The 15,646-nt window shown below is 37.9% G+C and overlaps 1 protein-coding gene across 1 annotated transcript in view; it reads right to left on the reverse strand.

Moving 5' to 3' along the window:
* The window catches only part of foxk1 (forkhead box K1), a 39,147-nt gene that overhangs the window by 7,793 nt on the left and 15,708 nt on the right, over positions 1 to 15,646 (reverse strand). Inside the window, exons 3-8 of the mRNA XM_007247819.4 lie at positions 10,012 to 10,168; positions 9,534 to 9,680; positions 7,655 to 7,848; positions 5,896 to 6,062; positions 374 to 625; positions 66 to 278 (exon numbers count right to left, since the gene is read on the reverse strand). Of these exons, the coding sequence (XP_007247881.3) occupies positions 66 to 278; positions 374 to 625; positions 5,896 to 6,062; positions 7,655 to 7,848; positions 9,534 to 9,680; positions 10,012 to 10,168 (1,130 nt within the window). The remainder of the gene's footprint in view (positions 1 to 65; positions 279 to 373; positions 626 to 5,895; positions 6,063 to 7,654; positions 7,849 to 9,533; positions 9,681 to 10,011; positions 10,169 to 15,646) is intronic.

Here is a 15,646-nt window from a genome sequence, read left to right on the forward strand (position 1 = left end):
GCATTGCATGATTAAAACCAACTATAGAAAAAATAAGTGCTATTTAAATACATTTGTTTACATACCATAAGCATTGGGCGAGACGCTGGCTGTGGGAAGGGCATGCTTGCCGTTCTGAGTGATGGCCTGAACTGGAAGTTGGTGCTGGCCCAACGGCAAGGTGCCCTGCTGCAGAATGGTGTAACTCTGCTGCCCTCTGCTCAGGTGGCTTCCCACAGCCTGGATGACTCTACTGCCTGCAGGGATAGATGTAGGAGCCCCCATCTCCTCTAGAACACCTTCATAAAAGAGAGTGAGGGAGAAGTTAAAGCAGGATGAAGAGATGCCAGTACTGAGCAGTAAAGAGTGGATAAATCAAGGCTGCAGTCTGTACCTCTGTGGTCTCCGTCTCCGGGCAATCCAGAAGCAGCGCTGGCCAGCACATAGCCATTGGGGGAGTTGGCAGAGGTGGTGACCACACGCACCATTGTGACCGCTGGGGCCTGCTGCACCACGTGGACAGCCTGAGCTGTAGGCTGCTGGGAGGTGATAATGGAGGCAGGCATGTAGGCCACAGGCTTGGCCAGCCCTGCAGAAGGCTGAGGAGGCACAGCCATGATCACAGGCTGGGCACTCACTGGAGAACCTGGAGTCCAAGTAGAGATACAAGAATTCAACCCATTATAATAGCCATTCAATAAAAATAATAGGTATAATTTAAGATTTTTAGAGACATGTAAAACCTTATACAGGGGCATCTGCAGATGGAAGCATGAAGTGCTGAAAGATTTTGTGGGAAAACACTGCACTGACTTTAGACTTAAAACACAGTGGATCAACACCAGCAGATGACATGTCCAGATGTCTCTCCAAAACATCCTCGACCATGAGTAAATTTTGTATTTCATTTGATAATTAAGGAACCAGAGTCTGGAGGAAAAGTGGAGAGACACAGTCCAAGCTGCTTGAGGTCTAGTGTGAAGTTTCTACAACCAGTGATGGTTTGGAGAGGCATGTCATCTGCTGGTGTTGGTCCACTGTGTTTCATCAAGTTCAAAGTCAGTGCAGTTTTGTTTTCTCACAAAATCTTACAGCACTTCATTCTTCCCTCTGCTGACAACTTTTATGGAGATGAGGATTTCATTTTCCAGCAGGACTTGGAACACTGCCCACACTGCCAAAAATACCAATTGATCTTATATAATATTCTAATTTTCTGAGACACTGTTTTTTGGGTCTATATAGGCTGTAAACCATAATCATCAACAATAAAAGAAATAAACACTTAAAATAGATCACTCTTTGTGTAATACATCTATATAATACATATATTCACATTTTGAACTGAATTGCAGAAATTAAGTAACTTTTCAATGATATTCAAATTTTTTTGAGATGCACCTGTATGCGTAAATATTACATTTCTTGGAAAAGCCAAATGAGTGAGACTTAACTTTTATGTTTTTATAGATGCTTATATATCAGTACCACCAGATAAACCCAGTGCTATGTTATGGTTTTAGATACCCGTATAAATTAGAATGAAAAAGCTACGTTTCTGGGGAGTAAGTGTTTATTAAAATAGAAGCATTTAATCAAAAAGCAGAGGTTGTACATCACTACTTTCATTAATTTAACTCCAGAGCTTAAATTGGGGACTCTAGTGTTTTTTATATCCATCATCCAATACCATAGATTGATGTTAAATTAATGTTTGCTGGTGATGGAAGAGGACCTGAAGAAACCTGGACCCAAGCTATGTTAATCAGAGTGGCTCACAAGAACTGTTTTATTTAGTTTAACAGTAAAAAATGCCTGTAAATCATATGTTTATGTGGCAGTATTATATATAAATAAGACAGACAATCAGACAATATCACCAGAAGCAGAATCTCTGTATTGGTGCATCTATAGATTTGTTTTTTTTTGTTCTTAAGTGCATTGTGTGTTCTGTTCTTCAGTCTGTGATCTAAACTCCAGTCTTTCATTTACACTCTCAGCAGTGATCTGCCCTGTGAAGCTGCTGCCTCATCAGAAACAGTGTTTTTCTCTCTTAATTATAGTTTAATGTTTAGTCTTTGTGAATTCTGTTTCACACAGAAAACAGCAGATGTTTTTTTGTAATGCACTGAGAGCTCTGATGTTTTTATTAAACACCTGGGTAAAGAAGAAAAAACTGATTTAATGAATAGTAATGGTTGGTGTTTGGCAGTAGTGCTGTTCACAAAGTAGAAGCTGTGTGTGATATTGTGGCAAAGCTTCAGCTCAGATCTCCTGTAGGTTAATAGACTTGAGAAAAAAAAAACATGAACAATCTATTAGAAATCATGCACTCTGATATAAATGATTGTCTTGAGCATTTGCATAAAGAATCAAACAACCTAATCATGAAAGTTTGAGATGTAAGGGAAAAAAACATACATGCATGCTTGCCACATCCCTGTTCAGGGTTCATACACTTTTTAACCAATTCATTTCCATGACTTTTTCAGGACTTTTCCATGTCTTCAAGGCAAATTTTCATGACCATACAATCTTTAAAACATCAATGCAGACATGGCGAATAAAACAAAAAATCAACTAAAACTATAATAATAATAAAAAAAAAATCGTTAAGCAATGTTGACACAATCTTCAATAATAAAATATGTGTCAGATCCTGAGAGCTCCACTGTGTAGTGCTACATTACAGAATTAGTTTTAAGTTTATGTATTAGTTAACTCAAAATAGCTTTTCTCAGTGATAAATGGAAACACACATTTGTGAATTGCAAATTTGCATTACTTTACCAAAACTTTGGGTATTACTTACTTACTTAACCAGGCCTGAAAACTGTTATTTTCAAATTCCATTACTTTTTCAAGTTTTTCATGATCGGATGAACCCTGCCTGTAGAAAAATACTGCTAATATTAAAAGCCTTTCTGAGGCCTGATGCAGATAAATATATATATATATATATATATATATATATATATATATATATTAGGGGTGTCACGATTCTCTAAATCCTCGATTCGATTTCATTTTCGATTTGAGGGTCACGATTCGATTCGATTCTCGATTTTCTTGTTTTTTTTTCTTGTTATTATTTTATGCCTCATAAAATTTAAATAATATATTTATTATTATTATTATTATTATTATTATTATTATTATTATTATTATTATTATAAATATTATTATTATTATTTATTAAGATATATATGATAATGCCATCTAGTGACTTTTTTTGGTAGCAACAGTGTGCACTATTAAAACAAGCAGTTTATCAGAGCTGTGTGTGGATGGCTGGTGAAACTGCTCATTACATGAAGCTGCAGTTCTTCATCCAACCACTAGCAGCAGCAGCACAAGCCCCGCTCTCTTCACTCAGTCACTACTTCAGTACAGCCCAGCCACGGGCTACAGAGCTCAGCCAGTCCGTTTTTACTGTTTCTGTAAACAAATAAAGGTTTTAACCCCACTAACCGGATAATACAGCTCACTACAGTTCATCTTTCAGCCCAAGCAGCTAACAGCAGCAGGTTAGAACAGCCGACACGGAGGCACTGCTCGGATTACATTATAAACAGGTCAGTTAGCGCGCTGCTAACCTCAGGATGTTTATAACTACGGAGTTTAGTGGACACACCACGGCCGCCAGGTAAGTCTTTTAAAGGCTACTGAAGACTATTAAAGGCTATTAGAGTGTAACCCCTGGCTCCCAGGGGTTACAAGAGGTTATTGAAAGCATTATTGGGGGGCAGAAATCAGTACAGGCTGGTTAGATAAGTGATGTGGGTATTGTCTTATAAATATTTACACATAACTTATATCTCTCCTGAAAAGCTTTTATTTTAGTCAGAAACACGCTTGTGTTTACTTTATCTGAGAGAAAGATGTTTTTTTAATTCAATGGAAAGCAACAGGTGTAGTCAATTATAAGTTTAAGATTTTTAATCCACCTCACTGTGATCTATAGTCAGTGTTCTCAAGTCACACTGACACACGCATTTCAGCGAGTTCACACGCTCTCACCTGCGCGCACCCACCCCTCCGTTAGATACAGATACAAAACCTGCGCGCCCAACCCCCGCCCCCCCTCCCCCGTTGGACAGATAAAAACAGTGATCACACTCCCGCCGACTGCGCTCATGCAGTGGCTATCTCTATTTAAATGAATAGGATGCGCTGTGTTGGTGCCGCGCTATTTGCGTAGCGCGCGCGGGAGGGATCGTCGATCCTCTTTTTGACTTCGATACTCGAGATCGTGACCTCATTTCGATTCGATTTCGATAAAATATCGAGATCGTGACACCCCTAATATATATATATATATATATATATATATATATATGAAGAGTTTGATTCCAAAACAGATAAACGCCATTTTTTAAAAAAATGAGTTAGAGCCAGAATCAAAGTGTTATGTGACCACTCTTGAAAAGCCAATATTCAATTTTCATCAAAACGCCACATCTGGTATTTGATGGTATAGGGGAGCCTGTTCGTGTAGCACTTATTGGAAAAAAGAGAAAGCCATCAAAAGAGTCTCATGTACGTGAAAAGGTAAAGAAAATGAGGCATTTAGGAGGGGGGGATGCCGGCTGTCATCTGCAGTTCACAAACACACACACACACACACACACAATACACACAATACACACAATATACACACACTATACACACACTATACACACACTATACACACACTATACACACACTATACACACACTATACACACACTATACACACACTATACACACACTATACACACTATAGCACATGAATGTAACGTGATTTTGGGGATTTTATAGTCTTAATGTCATGTTCGTTAAAGAAATTTTGCACTTTTTTGAAAGAAATGTTTTGAAATTTGTGTTTTTAGGATGGTCAATCTATTATATTCAGATGTACAATTTACTGTTATTTATTATTGCATTTTGCAATTTTTTTGTAAAAAAAAAATGTTCTATTGATGTCAAAAAAAAACATGGCATGGATTTATTGCGTTTTGCGAAAAAACGAATATTTTTTTTTTAAATAAATCTTTAAATATTAAAATCTTGATTTGATTTTTTTCGTGTTATTTTAACCTTGGTATGGTATTTGATATTTTGAAACAGAAAATGGTGGTTTTCAGCCCACCACTTTCTTGCTAAAGAAAACCCTTTTTTACTCAAATTGATAAAAATGGATTTATAGCGTTTTGGAACCAAACTCTTCATATATATATAAGCACCACGCCTTATACTAGGTATGGACTAGACGGGTATAAAGCCACCCTGCATTGAAAATGATGTTGCTCTATCCAATACACTAAGCTGGGGAGTTGGGGATGAGATGGGGTTGTGATCTTCTGTGCAACAGAAGTAAGTCTTGGTCTTCCTTTCCCGATGGTCCTGATGAGAGCCAGTTTCATCACAATGTTTTTAATGGTTTTTGTGATTTTTCGGAGTGACTGACCTTCATTTCTTATAGTATATAGTATATTATTTAATTATTCTTTACTTGGTTGAGAAGTTTTTTGCCATAGTATCACTTAGAACATTACTCAAATAGAGCTATTCACTGTATACCTGTAACTCTACCTCTTCACAACTTTACAACTGACGCTCTCAAAAGCATTAAGAGACAAGAAATTCAAGTAATTAAATCTTGAGGAGTTCAGCACAGCTGTTAACTGAAAGCCTAAAATTCCAGGTGACTACACCTCATAAAGCTGACTGAGAAAAACCAGCCAAGATGTGCAAAACTGTCATCTAAGCAAGAGGTGCTACTCTGAATTTTCTGCTTTGTTTAACAGTTTTTTTTTGTTAACTTAATAAATTTTTAATTCGTTTTTCATTCATAGTTTGGATGACTTTAGCATTAATCTGCAATGCAGAACATTCTTTTAATAAGAAAAAGTCTTTTTACAAGCTTCAGACTCACCTGGGGCGCTCTGAGTGTATCTGTACTCGGGCACAGAGGCCAACTTGGAACCAAACTCGTGCTCGTGGGATACGGGTGAACCCTCTCTAGACAGGCACTCGGGGGTCTGTAGGCCACTCGAGTGAGGGGAGAGGAGGCCTGAGTGAGTGGGCGAGGCTGGAGCACTCCTGAAAAATGGCAGAGCAGAGTTGAAGACATTGCTAATCGTCAGGACATGCAACCCATTACACCCCAAAGAGCTTTTACTGAAACAACAACAATCACAATACTGCTGCTGCTGATGCTGCTTCAAGCCTGCCATCAAGCTCGCTCGCGCGCGCACACACACACACACACACACACACATACACACTCACGAGCTGCAATTAATAACTATTTTGTTAGCTGACCATTCTGTCCATTATTTTTTCCATTAGTCTGCTTTATTTCTCCATCTTTGCTTCCTGTAGGTACAGGTCCTATAATAATGCATGCTTTACCTCACCTGCTCTGCTCACCAGCTCTGGAAATAAAATAAGAGAACACTTAAAAGTGATGAGTTTCTTTGATTTTAGCAAATTGAAAACCTCTGGAATACAATCAAGAGGAAGATGGATGATCACAAGCCCTCAAAGAATTTTTGCACCAGGAGTGGCATAAAGTTATCCAAAAGCAGTGTGTAAGACTGGTGGAGGAGAACATGCATAAAACCAGGGTTATTCCACCAAGTATTGATTTCTGAACTATTAAATCTGAATATGAACTTGCTTTTTTGCATTATTTGAGGTCTTTTTTGTAATTTCAGCCATTTCACATTTTCAGCAAATAAACACTCTAAATGACAATAATATTATTTATTATATTTGTTTAGAATTTGGAAGAAATTTTGTCTGTAGTTTATAGAATAAAACAACACTGTTCATTTTACTTAAACATATATCTATAAATAGCAAAATCAAAGAAACCGATTTAGAAACTGAAGAGGTCTCATATTTTTTTTCCAGAGCTGTATATGTAACATAAACTGGATAGCTTAACTTAATTTATTTGGAACAATAATGCATGATTATGTCGCAGAAGTCTGAAAAAGTTGTTAAGGATTTGTACCTGGACTTTTATTATATCTTACACATTTTTATATTTTGTTTTACATTTATTTTTTTTAATAACTTAACTTTTCTTTGGTCTATTTCCTCTTCATTTTTAGGGAGTTTATGTGCTCTTGTAATATATATATATATATATATATATATATATATATATATATATATATATATATATATATATATATATATATATATATATATATATATTTATATATTTTTTTAAATAGTTTTTCTACTATAGTATGGCTTTATCTCTATGAAATCAGTTTTTGCAGGGTGGGATGTCTGTGACACTGAAATATAGAGTCGACAAATTTGTATAATTAATATTGTCAATTATGTTGACTAATTATTGCAGCTCTAACATATACACACAATCATATACACTCATTCTTACACACATACTCTACTGCAGGAGACCAGCAGACAAGAAGCTGCTGCACAGCATGACATGTCCAAGATACATTTGTGATCATTTGGGAATGTGTAGCTTACACAGACGGGACTTACTTTGTTCTGCCAGATAAAAAAGACCAGCAGGAAGAGCAGGAAGAGAAGCAGAAAATAGAATAAACTGAGCAGTCGCTCTCTGAAAAAGAATGTGTGTGTGTGTCTGTGTGTGAGGAAAGAAAGTAGGACAGAGGTGTGTGCATGGTTATGATGAGGTGGTGTACCTGGAGGAGAGCGGGCCGAAAGGTGTGCGGAAGCAGGACACGCCCCTCTGGCGGCGCTTACGGAAGGCCTGCTCCACCAGCTTGGCCTCGGATGACGGGTCAACTCTCCAGAACGAGCCTTTACCCGGCTCCTCCTGCGAGCGCGGCACTTTGATGAAGTAGCGGTTCAGAGAGAGATTGTGTCTGATGGAGTTCTGTAAGCATCACACAGCAACACAGGTCAACTGATACAGCAGAATCATAAAGCGCACAGTAGAACGGCTTCAGAGGAGTTACTGTGGTGCTCTGATTCAATAAATTAACAACACAGCAACAGTGATTCATATAAAAGTATTCGTATCGTGTTAAAAGCCTTACAAACAATACTGTGGTAATGCTATAAAATATAGACTTCAATTGTTTATGTTGTAGTAAACTGTCCAAAAACTATTTACTGGGAAATTTAAAAAGTACTAATAATGGAAGCTTAATGCCAAGACAGCACATTGGCTATTTTCCTTCCAGGGGCGGTTATGTTAGGTACAGTCTTTTAGGGGTAAGGAAGTGTTCAGATACGTGGGAAATTAAAACATGCATGGCTTTAATAGAGGCCAAATTAACTGAAGACTCATGTGGACATGGACTGAGTGTTAACAGGACAAATCTTAAAGTGTGCAACTCTCAAAGATTTAATCATAACTTGAATAATCAATTATTTGTTTAAATAAATTATATATTATGCATTTATTGTTCTACATATTCAACTATACAAAGAACTCTGCAATTGTGTGTGAAAAGACTGGTTTATCAAACTAAATCTATATATAAAATCTAATAAAAAAAGTAATAATAATAATAATAATAATGTAACAAAAAAGTAATGAAATACTAAAGGTGCAGCATTTTTAGGTCATGCACATAAACTGCAACTTTAAACATTACATACTGTATATAAATACAAAGACTGAAATGCAAGAGAGAATGGCTTTCAAGTCAGAATGCTGCCATGAACACCAATACCGATGTTTTTATTGTTTCTAAAGTTGTGACAACTCCCCCCCCACACTGCTTTAGTGCTGTAATACTTATTTAAAAAAAACATTAGCTCATGGTTAGTGCATTCTTGCTAAACCTAATATGTGAAGTGAGAAAAAAAAGCAGGAAATGTAATGTGACTAACAGCTTCAGCACCGGATTACCTGTGTACTTCTTGCTCAGCACTGACTAAGTGAAGCTAACCACAAAACAACGTGCTGACTGAGAACAAAAGCACTAAACGTACTGTGACTTACTGCACTGAACAAGCATTTCTATTGGTCCATTAATCAGGAAATTTTAAAACAACTAAGCACAATAGCCAGATTTACATTACATCAAAAAAAAAAAAAACATACAAGAATTACTGAATTAATATTATTGAACAGTACATGGCAGAAAATAAGTGAAGGCAGAATAATTGTAAAAATCTGAAACTTAAGACATTAGGGCATGTCAGCACTACAGCACAAATGAGGCAAATTAATACATGAATTCTTTGTGATTTAGAACACGTTTTGTGTAGTTTATGTATAAAAATATGAATTTAGTTGATTTAGTTGATTTATTTTTATATTGATTTTATACTAGGATAGTAGTGTCTTATTTTGTGAGCATTACGAACAAAAACAGCTCTCTTATATTTTTCCATCACTTGAATATAATTCAGATCTGAAAGGGTTAAAATGACCTATATATCACAGTAACATTGACTCTATTACAATAATTTCAAGGACAATATCCTGTCTAAAACTAAAGTCACTGTGACAAAAACAGAGATATAGAGAGAGATAGAAAGATAGAAAGAGAGAGAAAAATGGACAGACAGAGATGTTCTGAGAGTGTGTTTAGGGGTAAAACTGACCTGCCAGCCCTTATCTGCGGTCCTGTAGTAGGGGTAATGCTTAGTGATGTGGGCATAGATGCCACTTAGTGTCAGCTGTCGGTCCTGAGCAGATGATATGGCCTGCACAATCAGCTGTGCGTACGAGTACGGCGGCTTAGACTCATCCTAGGGAGAAGAAGAGAAAAAAAAAAAAAAATTTATTTAGTCCACGTAATCGAACCCGAACATCCAATCAGGAAAGGGCAGCAGATTAAAGCAAAAACAAAGAGCAAGCCATATTATCCATATTTAACTGAGCACAGATGAAATATGGCCTCCACTATTAACTCACCAGGTCACTGAAAACACAGGGTTAAGGGTCTTTGCAATGCCAGCTTACCAAGCCAAAGTATCGAACCAACAGTCATGTAAATTGATGGCCCTGTGCTCTGTTGACCCACAGTTCTGATCGTGAGAGAATGAGGAGTGGACCTGGAGTGAGGGATCGATGCCTCACCTTGGGGCTGTCTCCCCCGGATGGTTCAGTGCGCTGCTCCGACACGGCCTTGGCTGCGTACTCGGCAGCCAGCTGCAGGTCTGAGGTGATGTTGCGTCCACAACGGTACCCTGAGGAACCGGCAGCCCGAGGACTTGCCGGACAGGAGTTGGGCACACTGGACAGAAGAGAGAGATGTATGTTAGGAGAAAGAAGAAAACTGTTGTTCTCTCAGGGGGTCAATAATAAGTATGGGGGCAAAAACACCCTGAAATATCGTGATATTATTTTAGAGCCATATCGCCCACTCCTATAAGAGACCACTTAAAAAGTATGAGTTTCTTTAATGTTATTAAATTGAAAACCTCTGGAATATAATCAAGAGGAAGATGGATGTACCCGGAGTGGCATACAGTTATTCAAAAGCAGTGTGTAAGACTGGTGGAGGAGAACATGCCAAGATGCATGGAAACTGTGATTAAAAAAACAGGGTTATTCCACCAAATATTGATTTCTGAATTCTCAAAACTTTATGAATATGAACTTGTTTTCTTTGCATTATTTGAGGTCTGAAAGCTCAAATAGCTGCATCTTTTTTGTTGTTTCAGCCATTTCTCATTTGCTGCAATTAAATGCTCTAAACGACAAAATTTTTATTTAGAATTTGGGAGAAATGTTTTCAGTAGTTTACAGAATAAAACAACAATGTCTATTTTACTCAAACATATTCCTATAAATAGCAACATTGGTGAAACTGATTCAGAAATTGAAGTGGGCTCTTATTTTTTTTCAAAGCTGTATGTAGTAGATACATATTTTACATTATAACTTATAAATTACAAGAGAGAAAGAAATTTGTTCTCTAATATAACAAGATGACATAAATATATGTTACGTTATGTGTTCTTAATTTAATAATTATTACTACATTAATCAATCATATAAAATGTACTTAAAATTACCATAGTATTGTTTATTGCAATTATCTATCTGACAATATATATATAATCAAAATATCTGCAAAAACCATCCTAGAAGACTCAGACCTGCTGTGCTCTCCAGTAGATGGCCCCACAACCATCACAAGACAACGAGGAGGAGGAGTTTATGAAGCAACTGGCAACACGGCCCCTTAAAACAACACTTTCCAAGAGCTTGTAATGGTCATTTTCACCAAAGCTCAGGAGAACAGAGAGATATATAAACACAGCCTGCTTGCCACGTTTTGTCTCAGACTGTTCGTTCGTGTTCTGGCAAATTCTGCGTACGGGAGGCGTGACTGTGCTGCCAGCCTCAGCGGAACAGACCTCCACTCTCAGAAATAGAGGTGACCCAGTTAAGAAGATCTGCTGTATGCCATGAGACAGTGATTCTTCTACACCAGTCCTTCCTCTGACCACTGCTACTGGATCTGTACTCAAACTATTTAACTCCAAACTCCCTAACAGAACAGAGCAGAACATGCTGTTAATACAGTCAAAATAAAAAAATAGTTGCACCCAGAAGGAGGCATGTTACGATTCTATTGCAAAAGAACAATTAGTACTTTCGTCAGTGTGCCAAGTCCTGCTGGAAAATGAAATCCTCATCTCCATAAAAGGTGTCAGCAGAGGAAAGCATGAAGTGCTGTAAGATTTTGTGGGAAAACAAAACTGCACTGACTTTAGACTTGATAATAAAACACAGTGGATCAACACCAGCAGATGACATGTCTCTCCAAACCATCACTGATCATCAGTAAACTATTAGGTACCTCCTCAACTCCATGCTGAGACGTCTGGCATGTTGCACTACACATATGTTACATGTGTTACACATGTGTTACATGTGTGTGTGTAGCTCAATAAATGTAACCAAGAGTTGCCCATATTTTTCTAAAACTTTTAATTCTTTATGTCTTTTTGACAATAACTGTTTTGTATTCTTCAAATAAACTTCCTCTGTTATTAAAAAAAGACCAGCAAGATTTAGAAACGCAGCATCCCCACACCGCCGCTGTATTTTTCTGGCTGGCATCCTGAGGGCAGCAGACTGTAATGGAGCGCAGGAGGTCAGCGTTGTTGTGCCGCTGACTCCATTGTTGGCTGTGGGTGGAGAGTAGAGCTCTGTGGGGAAGGCATTGTCTAAAGGAGGAGGAGGAGGAGGAGGAAGAAGAAGAGGAGGAGGGCACAGCCAGCCCGGAGGGTTGAAGTCCAGCCTGAGGCAGCACTTTCATAACAACTGCTGCTGATTGTAATAACACCTCTCAGAGAGTCCAACAGAAATAAACACACTCACCCACACCTCCTCACCACTACACACCTCCTCATAACAACACCACTACCAGGACCACACAAATACCTCCACACCACTACACATCACACCAACACCTCCTCACCACTACACACCTCCTCATAACACCACTACCAGGACCACACAAATACCTCCACACCACTACACATCACACCAACACCTCCTCACAACTACACACCTCCTCATAACACCACCACCACCAGGACCACACAAATACCTCCACACCACTACACATCACACCAACACCTCCTCACAACTACACACCTCCTCATAACACCACCACTACCAGGACCACACAAACACCTGCTCACCACTACACATCACACCAACACCTCCTCACATCTACAAACCTCCTCATAACACCACCACCTCACCACTACACACCACACCAACACCTCCTCACAACTACACACCTCCTCATAACACCACCACCTCACCACTACACATCACACCAACACCTCCTCACAACTACAGAAACACCTCCTCTTAACACCACCACTATCACGAACACACAAACACCTCCTCCCAACTACACACCACCTCAAAGCTAAAGAAACACCTCCTCATAACAATACCTACTCATAGTATCACCACCACACAAACACCTCCTCATAACTACACAACTCACAACTACACGCAACAGACATCCATATAACATCACCACCACATAAACACCTCCTCAGCACTACACACCTCCTCACCACCACACACCTCCTCACATCACCACCATCACACACACCTCCTCATTACACACCTGCTCACACAAACACCTCCTCACAACTACATACCACACAAACACCTCCTCACAACTACACACCTCATCACAGCTACAGAAACACCTTCTCATAACTACACAAACACCTCCTCACAACTACAAAAACACCTCCTCTTAACAATACCACTACCACCACACAAACACCTCCTCCCAACTACACACCACCTCAAAGCTAAAGAAACACCTCCTCATAACAATACCTACTCATAGTATTACCACCACACAAACACCTCCTCATAACAACACCACTACCAGGACCACACAAACACCACCTCACCACTACACATCACACAAACACCTCCTCATAACACCACCACTATCACCACCACACAAACACCTCCTCATAACAATACCTACTCATAGTATCACCACCACACAAACACCTCCTCATAACTACACACCTCACAACTACACGCTACCTCACAGCTACAAACAGACATCCGCATAACAAACACCTCCTCACCACCACACACCTCCTCACATTACAACCATCACAAACCTCATTACACACCTGCTCACACAAACACCTCCTCAAAACTACACAAACACCTCCTCACAACTACTCACCTCCTCACAGCTACAAAAAGAAATCTGCACAACATCACTAACATACAAACACTTCCTCATAACTACAACACCTTCTCACCACACAAACACCTCCAAACAACTACACAAACACCTCATAACTACGCACCTACTCATCACACAAACATCTCCTCACAGCTCCTCATAACAATATCTCCTCATTACATCATCACGACACACAAACACCTCCTCTTCACAACTACAAACCACATATACACACCTCCTCACAGCTATACACCTCCTTATAACTACACACCACACAAACACCTTCTCACAACTACACAAGTCCTCATAACTAGACACGTCAACAAAACACCTCCTCATCACTACACACAGCCTCAGAACTACACATCACACAAACCACCTCACATCTACACACCTTCTCACAACGACAAACCTCCATATAACATCACAACCACCACCACACAAACACTTCTTTACAACTACACACAAACAACAAACACCTCAGTTCAATAGATTAACACTCAGTGCTGCTGAACGTACAATATCTAAAGCATCCTCACTACACTAGAAAAATATATACAGTAAAATGTGATTTTACATTTATTAGATGAACAATTTTCGGTGTTCTTCTGGAGGAAACATTTCAACTTCAAAGTTTAAATAGAGTAAATTAAGAGAGTTGCTGGTGGAACTGAATATTAAACTGGATATTATTTTTTTGTAGTTTTCCAAAATTATAGATACAATAGGTAAAAATATATATTCATGATTGCTTCCAACTGCCTAAATGTGAACTTTCTAAAGGTTAATTTCAGTCAGTTGATCATGAAATGTATTGTTAGTTTTAAAACACTTATATAATGTTATATACAAGTTATTGATTGGTTTAAACAAACAAACAAAAAAAAACACATTTACTACAACAAACACTTTTTAAATAAGCCAAGGCAACTACACTGAATCTGAGTCAATTGAGGAAGTCCTCCATATGACCTCTGTGTACTCCAATCACACACTGTGCATGCAGCCATTTACTCTCTGACTGACACACACACACACACACACAAAGCTGTGGGTCTTCTTGTCGTACAGGCATGTTTACAGCAGTATTAATGATGCTGCTACAGGAGGAGGTAATATGAGGTAAGGTCCAACAACCTCAGAGAATTCCAAAAGGTCAATTCAACTATTGATTAACAGAAGGGGAGACCTCGTCAATAGCTTAATCATTAACTGCACTGATCAAAGTGATCAAAAATCACCTTCAAACAAAACAGTAATTCACTTTAAATATTTGCTTCTGAGCAGAAACATTATAAACCATAGTATGTGGCTGAATAATCGGGTAAAGATATCATACATCCATATTAAAATTCTGCAATACATGCAGTTTAACTGGATTAATTATGCTCTCTGTAATAAAAAAAAATGCACAGTTGGCTAACTGTACTTTGAGCACTGACCCAGTGCTTACAGTTCTGATAGTATAATATCCATATAATAAGAAAACATCAAAATATTATATCATCAATATTGCCCACCTCAAATTTAGAATGAATCATCTCCAATTCATGGCCGTGCTCCTTTGCTCCAATATCGGCAGTACTATGCTACCTATTTATGTCTATTGCTTAAATATAATTGTTTTAATTTTAAACTATAAATGTTAAGAAAAAAATTATAGATTTTAAATGACGTTATCCTGATAACTTATGTTTTAAAGGAGGATTAACAAAGTAAGAATTTCATTATTTACTATGTATATGATAATAAAACTCTTAAATCTTCCATCATTCATAAAAACATCAGCACTATGCCAGTCATGATAACTAGATTTGTATAATTTGTAAATACTAACACTACTAATTTATATTATTGTCATTTTGAGACTATTTTATGCCAATGATATACTAACATTATATAAATAATTATAAACTGTAAGGAAATTACACCCTTGTAATTGGAATATAATTATAATATGTAAATCATTTTTCTTGCTTAAAACAAAATCTGCAAAAAATTATTTAGGTCATGTACATG

Source organism: Astyanax mexicanus, chromosome 3 (assembly GCF_023375975.1).
Source record: "Astyanax mexicanus isolate ESR-SI-001 chromosome 3, AstMex3_surface, whole genome shotgun sequence".
Taxonomy (NCBI): Eukaryota; Metazoa; Chordata; class Actinopteri; order Characiformes; family Acestrorhamphidae; genus Astyanax; species Astyanax mexicanus.